This window comes from Pan paniscus, chromosome 14 (genome assembly GCF_029289425.2).
Source record: "Pan paniscus chromosome 14, NHGRI_mPanPan1-v2.0_pri, whole genome shotgun sequence".
Classification (NCBI taxonomy): Eukaryota; Metazoa; Chordata; class Mammalia; order Primates; family Hominidae; genus Pan; species Pan paniscus.
The window spans coordinates 97,503,033-97,515,975 of record NC_073263.2 but is presented as its reverse complement, the minus strand read 5'-3'; the positions used below and the strand labels follow the sequence as shown (position 1 = coordinate 97,515,975).

Sequence of the window (12,943 nt, the reverse complement as noted above, 5' to 3'; positions counted from 1 at the left end):
TACTCGTGAATGGGGATGGCTGTAATTTCATGTACATTTTCCCTTATTTACAAGTGAAAGTTTATGATTTCTTTATCCAGGCAAAATTAATTAAAGAAATATTTTTATTAACACCTTTAGTTCTTGTTTAGTATTACAGTCATTTATGAAGGACTCTCAGGGTTGTTCTCCTGGTGATGAGTAGATAACTATAGACAGTAAGGATAAGATTTTTGGAGACTATGCTAATTTATATGGATAACTATGTTACATTTTTAAAGTATGTTGGCCAGTCAATATACTCTAGTGGCCTTAAAATGTTAATACATCTTACAAAATGGATTTATTCTATGTAAGGTATTTATTTAGCAGCTAACAATACATTTTTATCCCATTTTCAGCTATCTCAACATCTTGGAATTTATAGTTCTTTTCTCTTTTGAATATAACTTTTTATGGGATTAAATTGCATTTTCTCCAAAAGATCACGTGGAACACTGGGCTATTTTAATTTTAATTTAATTTTATTTTATTTCAACTTCTGTTTTAGATTCAAGGCATACACGTGCAGGTTTGTTACATGGATATATTTTGTGATGCTGAGGTTAGGGGTATGAATGATCCCATCACCCAGGTAGTGAGCATAGTACCCAACAGGTAGTTTTTCAGCCCTTGCCATCTTCCCACTCTAATAGACCCCAGTATCTATTATTCCCATCTTTATGTTCGTGTAAACCCAATGCTTAGTTCTCACTTATAAGTGAGAACACAGGGTATTTGGTTTTCTGTTCCTGTGTTAATTAACTTGGGATAATGGCCTACAGCTGCATTCATGTTGCTGCAAAGGGCAGGATTTTCCATGGTGGTATATGTATCCCATTGTCTTTTTCCAGTTTGCCATTGATGGCACCTGGGTTGATTGCATGTCTTTGCTATTGTGAATAAGTGCTATGATGAACATATGAGTGCATATGTCTTTTTGTCAGAATTATTTATTTTTCTTTGGGTGAATACCCAGTAATGAGATTCCTGGGTTGAGTGGTAGTTTGAAGTTCTTTGAGAAATCTCCAAACTGCTTTTTGCAGTGGCTGATCTAATTTACATTTCCACCAACAGCATATAAGCATTCCCTTTTCTCTGCAGCCTTGCCAGCATCTGTTACTTTTTGACTTTTTGATAATAGCCATTCTGACTGGCGTGAGAGGGTATCTCATGGTTTTGACTTGCATTTCTCTGATGATTAGTGATGTCTAGCATTTTTTCATATGTTTCTTGGCTGCTTATATGTTTTCTTGTGAGAAGTGTCTGTTCATGTCTTTTGCCTAGGAAACCCTAAAGACTCCGCCATAAGGCTCCTAAAACTGATAAACAACTTCTGTAAGTTTCAGGATAAAAAATCTGTGTACAAAAATCAGTAGCATTACTAAAAGCCAATAACGTTCAAGCTGAGAGCCAAAACAAGCAGGCAATCCCATTTACAATAGCCACACACCAAAAAAAGTATGTAGGAATACATTTAACCAAGGAGGTGAACCATCTCCACAAGAACTACAAAACACTGCTGAAAGAAATCATAGCTGACACAAACAAATGGAAAAACATTCCATGCTCATGGATTGGAAGAATGAATGTCGTTAAAATGGCCATACTGCCAATCTACAGATTCAGTGCTATTCCTGTCAAACTACCAATGTCATTTTTCACAGAATTAGAGGAATCTATTCTAAAATTCATATGGCTATTCATTTTTTTTTTCTTTTCTTTGAGACGGAGTCTAGCTCTAGCTCTGTCACCCAGGCTGTAGTGCAGGGGAGCCATCTCGGCTCACTGCAACCTCTGCCTCCCGGGTTCAAGCAATTCTCCTGCCTCAGCCTCCTGAGTAGCTGGGATTACAGACGTCTGCCACCACTCCCAGCTAATTTTTGTATTTTTAGTAGAGATGGGGTTTCACCGTGTTAGCCAGGATGGTCTTGATCTCCTGACCTCGTGATCCGCCTGCCTCGGTCTCCCAAGGCTATTCATTTTTAAAAGGGAATACTCAAAATTAGTCTTCCACAGTGACTCAGTGACTGCTCATTTCAAAGCAAAAATCCTTTGAGGTACTTTATGAATAATATATATGTTGCCTAAATTATATAAAGAATTTTAGCAGTGAAAGTTACTAAGATGATGATTAAATATGAAAATTGGTATAGTAGCTCTTATAAACTTATAATCTGATAACTTAAAAATATTGAAAAAGGAAATGTTTGCTTAATTCATAGTGAACTTCTTTTAGAAAGAAATGCCATTGTACTTTTATTATCATAGCAATTTTGATTTGTTTTCAAAACATGATCCCACATTGTAGTAAACCTGTAAGATATTGACACTGTACTATATATATTTATTCATAACTATAAGATTACCATATTTATGTATATTCTGTATTTTTTATTTCACTTTTCAAAGGCTTCTTGTCTATTGACTATTGAAAATATGTGTTTTCAATGAGACACCATCTCACACCAGTTAGAATGACAATCATTAAAAAGGAAACGACAGATGCTGGAGGGGATGTGGAGAAATAGGAAGGCTTTTACACTGTTGGTGTGTGTGTAGATGAGTTCAGCCATTGCGGAAGACAGTGTGGCAATTCCTCAAGGATCTAGAACCAGAAATACCATTTGACCCAGCAATGCCATTACTGGGTGTATACCCAAAGGATTATAAATCATTCTACTATAAAGACACATGCATACGTATGTTGATTGTAGCACTATTCACAATAGCAAAGACTTCGAACCAACCCAAATGTCCATCAATGATAGACTGGATAAAGAAAATGTGGCACATATACACCATAGAATACTCTGCATCCATAAAAAAGGATAAGTTCATGTCCTTTGCAGGGACATGGATGAAGCTGGAAACTATCATTCTCAGCAAACTAACACAGGAACAGAAAACCAAACACCACATGTTCTTACTCAAAAGTGGGAGTCCAACAGTGAGAACACATGGACACAGGGAGGGGAACATCACACACCGTGGCTTGTCGGGGGTGGGGAGCTAGGAGAGGGATAGCATTAGGAGAAATACCTAATGTGGATGACGGGTTGATGGGTGCAGCAGACCACCACGACACGTGTGTACCTGTGTAACAAACCTGCACGTTCTACACATGTATCCCAGAACTTAAAGTATAATAAAATGAAAATATGTATTTTGTAAGTTGTGCCGATAGTAAAGTTATTTTTTTAAATTGTATTTCTCCATTTAAATCTGAAATGGCACCATGTCTTGATTTCATGAGTGATAGAGGAAAGAAGATTACAGTTTAGATTGTGTGTATAGTAAAATACCATTCTACTACATCATTATTTGGCTCTCTAAAAGATGCCTAGAGATGTTTAACAATGGGTAAAATTATCTTAGTTTTTTATAAGAATCAAAGATGGAACTTTTCAGAAATAAACTCTGATTGTATGAGGCATTTTTGACTTTCCTTATAGTTTTTATTTTCAATTATAAAAGCAAGGCTTGCAATTTATAAAATGTTAAACAAAAAGTATGTAATATGAAAACATAAGTCTGCCCTCATCCTTGCATCGCTTACAGTTGACACTGACAATTGAGAGTATATTCCTCCAGATTTTGTTTTGTTTCATATATTTAATAAAAGAGACCTGTGTATCTTCCTCATTATTTTTAAGTTCCGTGAATATAGCTGTATCACAATTTATGATTATCTTAATGATGAATGATTCATTTATGTCTAATTACATGGAATATGTAATTTCAAAAATATGCTGTTTGTATAATGGTTTGTGATAGGTGATGCTACTTAACATCACTTAATATTTTGATGCAGAGAAATATATTCAGATCTTAGAGATAATCTGACAGCATTCCAAAAATACCTGATTGAGAGTAACAAACAAATGACGCCTTTGAAAGTCTGGGAACTACAAGGTATAGTATTTTGAGATACTTTAACACAGCATTTTGGTAACTGATCTGTTTTGTTAAATAAGCTTTTATATATCACATGATATAGATTATTTTATGGACAGTATTCATGACTAGTGAATAATATAAATTATGATTTTTTTGTGGCAATACCTATTTAACAGATCATCCCTCAAGCAAGCTATATTTTTATGTTTGCAAGACTTAAAATTATATGAAGTGAGGTTATTCAATGTTATTTCAAAAGTATATACTGATTTATAGGTTAGTCTCAAGTATTAAATCACATTTTTGGAGACTATAACTGATTAAAAGTCCTAACTCCTAAGTAAGGAGAAAATGAAACTTAATCTTGGTTTTCTTCTTTTTGAAATTTAGATCCTGTTAAGACTATTGCATGTTTCATTGATAAATTTTTAATGGAAACATCAAATGGAGGACATGCAGTTTTACAAAGTTAGGAACAGCTTCTGTACTGAAAACCTACAAGCAGATATTTTGTGAACAAAATTTGATTTGGTTTGAACTTTTAAGTCCTTTTCAATTTATAATTTTTCTTCTTTATTTGTAATGATTTAGTAGGTCATGGGGACATGTCATCTTTCTGCGTAATCTAACTTTCGTCATCTTTTATCAACTTTTAAAAATATAACAGCTTAATAAGCTCTTTTGTTAAATAAGCTTTTATATCTCAGATGATATAGATTATTTTATAGACATTAGTGATGTAAATAATGACATTACTATAATAATACTATTCATACTAATACGTTCACATACTATTCAATTTGCCCTTTTAAATTCTACCATTCAATAGTTTTTAGCATATTTTTAGAATGCTGCCACTCTTAACACAGTTGATTTTAGAAAATTCTCATCATCCCCCCAAAAAACTAACACCCTCATTAGCAGTCACTCCTCATTTCCCAACTCCCCAGTTGTAGGCAACCACCAATCTACTTTCTGTTTTTAAAATAACAACTAAAAGGATATTTACAGGCCACTCTCACTAGTATAACTTACTTATAATATACAAATAATATTTTATATTTCATCTGGATTATAGTTTACAGGGTCCTTTCATATAAACTATCTTATTTAAGTGCCAGTTACCACACAGCTAATAAGTGAAGATTTTGGTCCAAGTAAAATTCTTTATACTGTACCATATGGTATCTAGGTAAACTTTATATACACTTAACAGAATATTGAATGTTACATTTTAAAATTATAGCAGAATGTGCAAGACACAATCTATTAAGTTTTATAACTTCTGCTATTCTTTACCTACCTAATACAAATGTTGTATCAACTAAGCCCTGTATCATTAGAAAATCAATATATCAATAGAAAAATCATTCAGCAGAATGAGATTCAAGGCCATTGTTATGATAGATTTACTGTAAAGAATCTACCTCTTTGAACTGATAGAATCTATTCTCCCTGGACCCTTCTGGTGTACAGTTTCCTATTTAATGTCTCATCTAGACCTCATGCTTAGACCTCCTTTTATTATACCACAGCCCTTGTGACTGTTCTTTGACTTGACATCATGATAACACTAAACTGAGGTAGTAGTTTCAAATTCATTCTCAATAAGGTTACTGAGATAATCTTTCTAAAATGAAAATCTGATTTTGGCCTTGTGTCAAATCAGCCAGGCTTTATCACTTGTACATCCCTGATCAAATAGTGGCCTTACATTAGTCCCCACAGGAAAATGTTGGCACACACAAACTAAAAAGTTTAATAAAGGGACTTTTTACAGAGACAGGCATGATTGAGGGAAACCAACAAGGAATGGATTATTCGATTCCAGTATTTGCAACTAGATGGAAACATTTTCTACCCCTAATCTTGAGGGAGCAAGAGGAGAGAGTGGTTACCAAAACCTGGAGAGTGTGTCGAGAGAGCTGCTTGACACAGCAGTAGTACCCCGAGGGACTGCCCTCTGTGTATCATGGAAGGGATCTGGGTAGTAACTATTCCACTCCTTACTCTTTTCTTGCTTACTGATCCCATATTAGTTACTTGGATTGGCTGAATCTAACTAGAAATCTGAGGGCAAGGGAGCTTATTGATGCAGTTCAGATAGGCCAGCCTTTTGGGGGCCCGGAGCAGGAAAGAGTGGATGCGGGGGGCAAACAAAGTATGCAGTCCTCTTATCTGAGAAAGTTCTGTTTTTCCAAGGTAAATACTTCTGGAGAGACTTTGAATGTAAGAAGGGGTTGATAGGACTAGCTAGCCAAGTCATTTGCATCATTAAGGACTGATTTCATGCACATCCATTAAAAGTATTAAGTTTAAACCCCTTAGCATGGTTTGTGAAGCTCTTGTCTAAGTTCTAATAGAGCTTATATTCCTAAATCCATAATTTCAGATAGTCTCTTTCTAGTATCTTCAATTATTTTTAGATCCTTTTTTATGTCTCTATTTTAGCACTTTTTAAAAAGTATAATTATGTTTTAAGCCTCCTTCAAAATGTTCTCTAAGGGGCCTTTGCATAATTTAGAAAAGTATAAGTGATGGGGTGTTTTTGAAGGCCTTTAAGCAAAGAGTATGCATGGTCAACTTAGTTCTAGTTGACTTCCTAATGTCTGTGTAAGATGTATTTGAATGGACTAAAAGCAAGAAATCTAGGTAGACATTACTGAAATAGTGATAGAAGGCATATAAATATTTAGAAGGTGAAAAGCAGTCAAAGATAATTCTAGGATTTCTAGCTTGAGCCTGAGTAGAGAGAATATATAAAACATGTAAGCAGACTTTGGGGCTGAATATGGGACTCAGAAATAATGAGACTAGTGTTGAAAGGTTGATTTAAAGTCATTGTAAGATATCCAGATGGTTAGGTTCAGTGGTGGGGTGAGTATCCTGTCCTTAAGCTAAAGGAGAAACAATCTGCCTCACTGTTGAGGTAGGTAATGAAAGAATTTAGTTTTAAATCTTTTCTGACTCTTGACAAAGTAATAATACTAAGATGAATTCTTCTGACATGTTTGAAACTAACCACAGTTAGCAACACACATTTTTCTTTTTATAGGATTGTCATATCAGATAAAATAATACTAAGTTTAGGATTTTATTTCAGCACAAAGGTAAAACAATGTTGAAAGAGAAATTGAATGTTTCTATTTACTGAGTTAAACACAGTGGAGCTTTCTTAGAGGTCTTTTCAGAATTGGCTCTTTAAAGCTCTTTTTACTCCTCTTCATTATTCTTTTGACTTTTTGTCATATGTTTCATTTAAGTATAGAAAAAGCTTTGCGAGAGCATTTCTTTTCATATATCTCTCTCGAAATTATACTGTAATTTGTGAAAACAAGAGGTATTAAATAGTCATTCATAAAAGTGTAAAGCTTATATTTGGAAATAAGTGATAACTTTACATTTAAAACTTTTTAAAAATGCAGATGTAACAGTATTAACATGTTTGTATACTAATACTTGGCAAGAAGAATTGAGTCAAGTATTTCAATTTCATGGAAATGTCTATAAAGGTCTAATATTATGCTAGATTCCTTAATAATATTTTCCCTTCCAGATCTTAGTTTTCAAGCAGCTTCTCAAATAATGTCCGCTCCAGTTTATGATGCCATTAAATTAATGAAAGACATTTCACAGAACTTCCCCATAAAAGCCAGGTATGTTAAAGTTTATAGGTTTCATTGCAGCTATAACTCTTTCTATTAAATGAGTTTTATGAAAATAGCTGATTTCATTTAACATGAAGGTGTCAATTAATTCTAGTATATATAGCTTTTGTGAAATCAGGGCCTTTTCAATATATATATATTTTTTTATTAGAGCAAAATATTGGCTTGTGCATACATGTGTGTATGCACTGCAAGGTAGAACTCTTGTTAGAGGCAAATAGGAAAAAAAGTCCTAAGAAATTTTCTAAAATCATGCATAGTAATCTAAGGAAAAACTTGTTTAAGCAATAAATAATGAAGGAGTGTTTTTTCTTTCCCTTATGGAGGATGATAAAAAGTATTATTCTAAGTAGGAGGTCTATGCCCAAAGTACTGCCAAATCATATTCTTACCCTTTCAGAGTCCAGATGATTGGTAATGTCTTAATTGCATGAATATTGTGTGGAGTACTTTTTTGCCAAGAGGATGTCTCGTTGAACTGCTTCCATGAATACTGATGTTACATTAAACATATATTCCATTTCAATAGGAAATACATTTGCATAGCTTAAAGAGACCGGTGCATGCAATGCAAGTTACCACGTATTATGAGAATTTGCTATATAACACAACTTTGATGCAATTGTATTCTGGTTAGGGATGACAGAGTATAAAATTAGCAACAAGTAAAATATGAGTTAGCTTATACTAAAGAGATAAAATATGTGACAAGTTGCAGTGCGTGGGCAACGATGGTGTTTTACTGAGAGGAACTGGAGAGCAGTCTACTAGCTTAGCATACCTTCCTAAGCATAGAATGATTGCTATGCCTCTTATTGTCCCAAACACTATTTTGTACATTTATTCATCATACAGATTACAGAATCTTCAATATATGTATTCTTTAATTTTGAAAGTAAATAAATAGTACATGGTTGGCTACAAGATACCAAGAATTTTTTGGTGGTACCTTGAAATAAAGGAGTTTGTCTCCTTATTTACAGATTAAGAATGAATATATTGATATGCCTCTTTCAGTCAACTTTAAATGTCAAGAATTTGAGAAGTCGTCATTTATATAATAAAACATGAAATATATATGGGTGTGTATAAATGTCATATCTGTTTAGCCATAATACTTTTAATTAATGGCCATTATAAAAATTATTAGATCAAATACAAATAAGGTAAAATAACTTTAGTCTTGATCAGACAGTTGATTAGCTCTATTGATGCTAAGTCAGTATAACCGTTCAGAGGTTCTGATGCAAAACTCTGCTGTTAATCTGTAATTAAGAAAAAATTATAAAATATGCTAACATTGCTTAATGGCTAAATTGTAGGCTTGAGCATATCTCTAAAACCACTTGTTAGACAATCTGTAAATGTTTGTTGAAATGAAATATTTGCTAAATAAATGAAAAATTTGCCTTATTAAATTTTTAATTGTAATTTCTCACAATGCTGCCAAACTTTAGGAAATAATACATACTTATTGTGGGCTGTTTCAAGGTACACCTTTCTACTTGAGTTTTCCTTAAAGCAGAACTTTGCATTAACAATCTTTTAATTTTTTAATTCTATTTATAAAATTTGTATAAAGCTAGTCATGTTTAGGAATTATCAAGTTGAATACAGTCCATAGGAACTGTATTTTGAACACTTCTGCTGTCTTTAAATTATAAGTGAATTATAAACTCTTCAAGAGTGAATAGGCTGGGTGCAATGGCTCGCACCTATAATTTCAGCACTTTGGGAGGTGGCAGTAGGAGGGTCACTTGAGGCCAGGAGTTTTAGACCAACCTGGGCAACATAGGAAGACTCCATCTCTAGAAGAAAATTGAAAAATTAGCTGGATGTGGTGGTGTGTACCTGTAGTCCTATCTAATTGAGAGGCTGAGGCAGGAGAATCACTTGAGCCCAGGAACCCGAGACTACAGTGAGTTGTGATCATGCCACTGCAGTCCTGCTGGGTAGAAGAGTGAGACTCTGTCTCTAAAAAAATGTTTTTAATAAACAAATTGAAAAAATTGAAAGAGTGAGTGATGTAAAGCCATGATTTCAGTTTTTTAGAACATTTCTACTCTGGTAAGTTCCCAGGTTAACTAAAAAATTCTTCATGTACGTATATTCATGTACTTATACATTGGTAATTTCATACAAAATTTCTCTATTGGGCAAAATAACACAAAACAGCTTTTTCAATGAAGTGTTTTCAAAAAATAAGCCATAGTAAATGATGACAGTCCATACTGCATACAGCTAGTACACATGAAATTTTGAGAGCCTCCATTCCACTTGAACCGAATACTTTTGTCAAATGAAAGCTAAATTAGGCCATATGGAAATGTATACTTTTCAGTCACAAAGGATTTGGAGTTTTTAGCTTCTTATCCAAAGTATTAGATTACATTGGGTTATATAGATCAGTTCTAAACATTTAAGGAAGGATCAATTATATTAGTATTCATTTTTCCAGATCTCTAACCAGAATTGCTGTAAATCAACATATGAGAGAAGAAATAAAGGAAAATCAAAAGGTTTGTTTGAATTCCTTTTTTAAAACATTTACCCAACTAATATCACTGTTTCCGACTTTGGATCTTCAATATTCATACAAAAAAGGAAATAGTAATTTGTGCTTTTTTGATTATTAAAACAGTCTGTGTTCTTCTATTTTTATATTGTCAACTATATGAGCATTTAATCAGCCAATCTTTTCTGACATACCTTCTACTTATTTCGCAGTATATTCCAGAATTTCTTCCGAGGTAGTATGGTTTTCTTCATAGGATAAAGAATAAAGGCTGTGAGTTAATTATTCTGTTTCTTGTAATTAGTTTTGCTTAAAAGCTTGTGAAGACTGAGTCAGTGTTAGACCACTGGAACGGTAGAATCCTATAGCAGATAGAATACAGTGTATCAGTGGTTTGATAAGATTCTGCCAAATGGTATCTTAAATTATCCATAGACCCCAAATAATTCTAGTTGTGTTAGTATTTGTAAAGTGCTTACACCACTGCCTGGCTTTATTACATAGGACCGGTTTGGCTTTAAGTAGTATCATACCAGACTCACAGGGCCCTAAACACTAGGAGTTCATTTTTCTCACTTCTTATCTGTATTTAAAGCCAAAAGAGGCAGGGAGGATGGTACCAACCACATTCATCCTCACTAAAGCCTTCTTGGAACATTTTAGCAGACTGGTTTCTATCTCATTGGTGAGGATTTTGCCATGTGGCCACCTTAGGCTGCGCGGGAAGCTAGAAAAGCTAGTGTTTACTTTTCTAGTAACGAAGCAAAGGAGAAGTGGCCTGGGTATGGTGCTAACTTAGCCAGCCAGCAGTGCCCATCATACTGAGACAGAGTGAGCTGTCAACAAATGTCAGCTGTTTTGATGACAACTACAATGATGGTAATGAAGAAAAAGATGCATAGTTCATTGGAGAACAGGTGTTAGGAACCACAACACATCATTCCTACCTGGGACATTCTTTGCCTCATTGACCACCTTACAAATTCCTGTGTATCCTTCAAAACGGATTTGTGGTATTGGTCCATTCTATGATGTTCCTAATTGTTCTTACCATTCTTCATGCAGAATGGATTGTTTTCTTATGACACACAAAGGAGTGGGTTTGGGAGTGGAGGCTTAATACGCAAAAGAAAGAGAAAGGAGAACAGCTCTCTCTCTCTTGTGAGAGAGAGGGGCACCTGAATGGGAATTTGGGCTGCCTACAGAGTGCACTGGATTTTACAAATAGGCTTGAGGAGGCGGTGTCTGATTTACATAGGGCCCACAAATTGGTTGGAGCAGGTATGATGTTTTACATAATGCACGGGGAAGGCTGACCACTCCACCCTATTATGCATATGGGCTTTCCACTTGGCTGCTGCCATGTTATCTGCTTCTTACTGTACATGTGGACTGGAAAGAAGGGAAGATGGAGCTGCCGTTTTGAACATGCCTGGTCCCAGGTAACCTGTTCCTACTGGCACAATGCCAGCATTTAACTATGCAAGCTTCTAGCTTGCTTGCCTATGTCTGCAGCTCAATTTTACAGGCTGTTCTTTGTTAGAAAATAAAATGATTTGGGGGCGGCTTTTCATTAAAAGGAAAACCTTACCGAGGACTCACTATCTGCCTAAATAATTTCTTCCTAACTGCTATATCAGAACCATGCTGGCAACCTGAGTATGCCAGCTTACTCAGGGCCACTATGGCCATCACCTTATCTACCTGTCAGCCATTTGGAATTGGCAGTGAAAGAGTTTTGAAATGAGCTTTGACTGCAGAGCAAGAAATCTTGAACTTAGTAAACTAAATAATCATGACACTGCAGATAGTCTTCTTGATCACCTACTACTTCCAGAGAACACTGAAAAGAGAAAGACAAGGATGATAATGTCTTTCATGTAACTAATCTAGGCTAAATGGGTATTTGGACTAGCAGTCCATGTTACCCACTAGCTCATGGGATGTGGGAGAAGTAATTAAAGAAACTGAAGTTCCAACCTTGGGGAAGAGGGTGGTTGTGATGAGAAGGTAAGAAAATCTTGGACTATTCATTGCAATTGCATTGCACACGGATTGGACATGAGAAAGCCCTGGAAATGTGTTTCTGTTACAGCATCTTATCCATACAAACCGAAAAGTACATTTCCTGCAAAACATGTAAACAAAATGTTCACCGAAAAAAGAAGTAATAATGGTCTTTTTTTCTTCTTCTTCTCATGCTGCAGTTTATTTACACCAGGTCAATTGCTCTGGTGTAAATTACACTTTTTAAGGATTTACTTAAGAAATTTGAAGGATTTTCCTCTGGGTCTGGGACTAAACTAAAACAAAAGTGTCTTAAGCATAATTTTTCTCACTTGGGGGTACTGCAGAGCTCCTGGCTTTATTACTTAAGGAGATAAAGAGGATATGACCTTCAAGTAGAGGAGATAAGAAACATTTAGTTTAAAATAAATACATAAATAAAAGAAACATCCTGCCCACAAATATAAAAGGAAACAGAAAGAATCTTTTTGAGATGGAGTCTTGCTCTGTCACCCAGGCTGGAGTGCAGTGGCATGATCTTGGCTCACTGCAGCCTCTGCCTCCCGGGTTCCAGCAATTCTCCTGCCTCAGCCTCCTTGGGTAGCTGGGATTACAGGTACACGCCACCACACCCGGCTAATTTTTGTATTTTTAGTAGAGACAGGGTTTCGCCATGTTGGCCAGGCTGGTCACGAACTCCTGACCTCAGGTAATCTGCCCCGCCTTGGCCTCCCAAGAATCTTGATTCCAAAGCGACATCCAGCTCTGAAGAGCACACACTGTGGATGCTGGGCTGCTCCATCTTCCCACTAGAGGGCGCAAAGGCTTTGGTTAA

General features: G+C 35.3%; 1 protein-coding gene across 1 annotated transcript in view; it reads left to right on the top strand.

The window, feature by feature from the left end:
• The window catches only part of UGGT2 (UDP-glucose glycoprotein glucosyltransferase 2), a 251,160-nt gene that overhangs the window by 61,656 nt on the left and 176,561 nt on the right, over positions 1-12,943 (top strand). Inside the window, exons 8-10 of the mRNA XM_003832030.4 lie at positions 3,833-3,933; positions 7,475-7,574; positions 10,045-10,105. Of these exons, the coding sequence (XP_003832078.1) occupies positions 3,833-3,933; positions 7,475-7,574; positions 10,045-10,105 (262 nt within the window). The remainder of the gene's footprint in view (positions 1-3,832; positions 3,934-7,474; positions 7,575-10,044; positions 10,106-12,943) is intronic.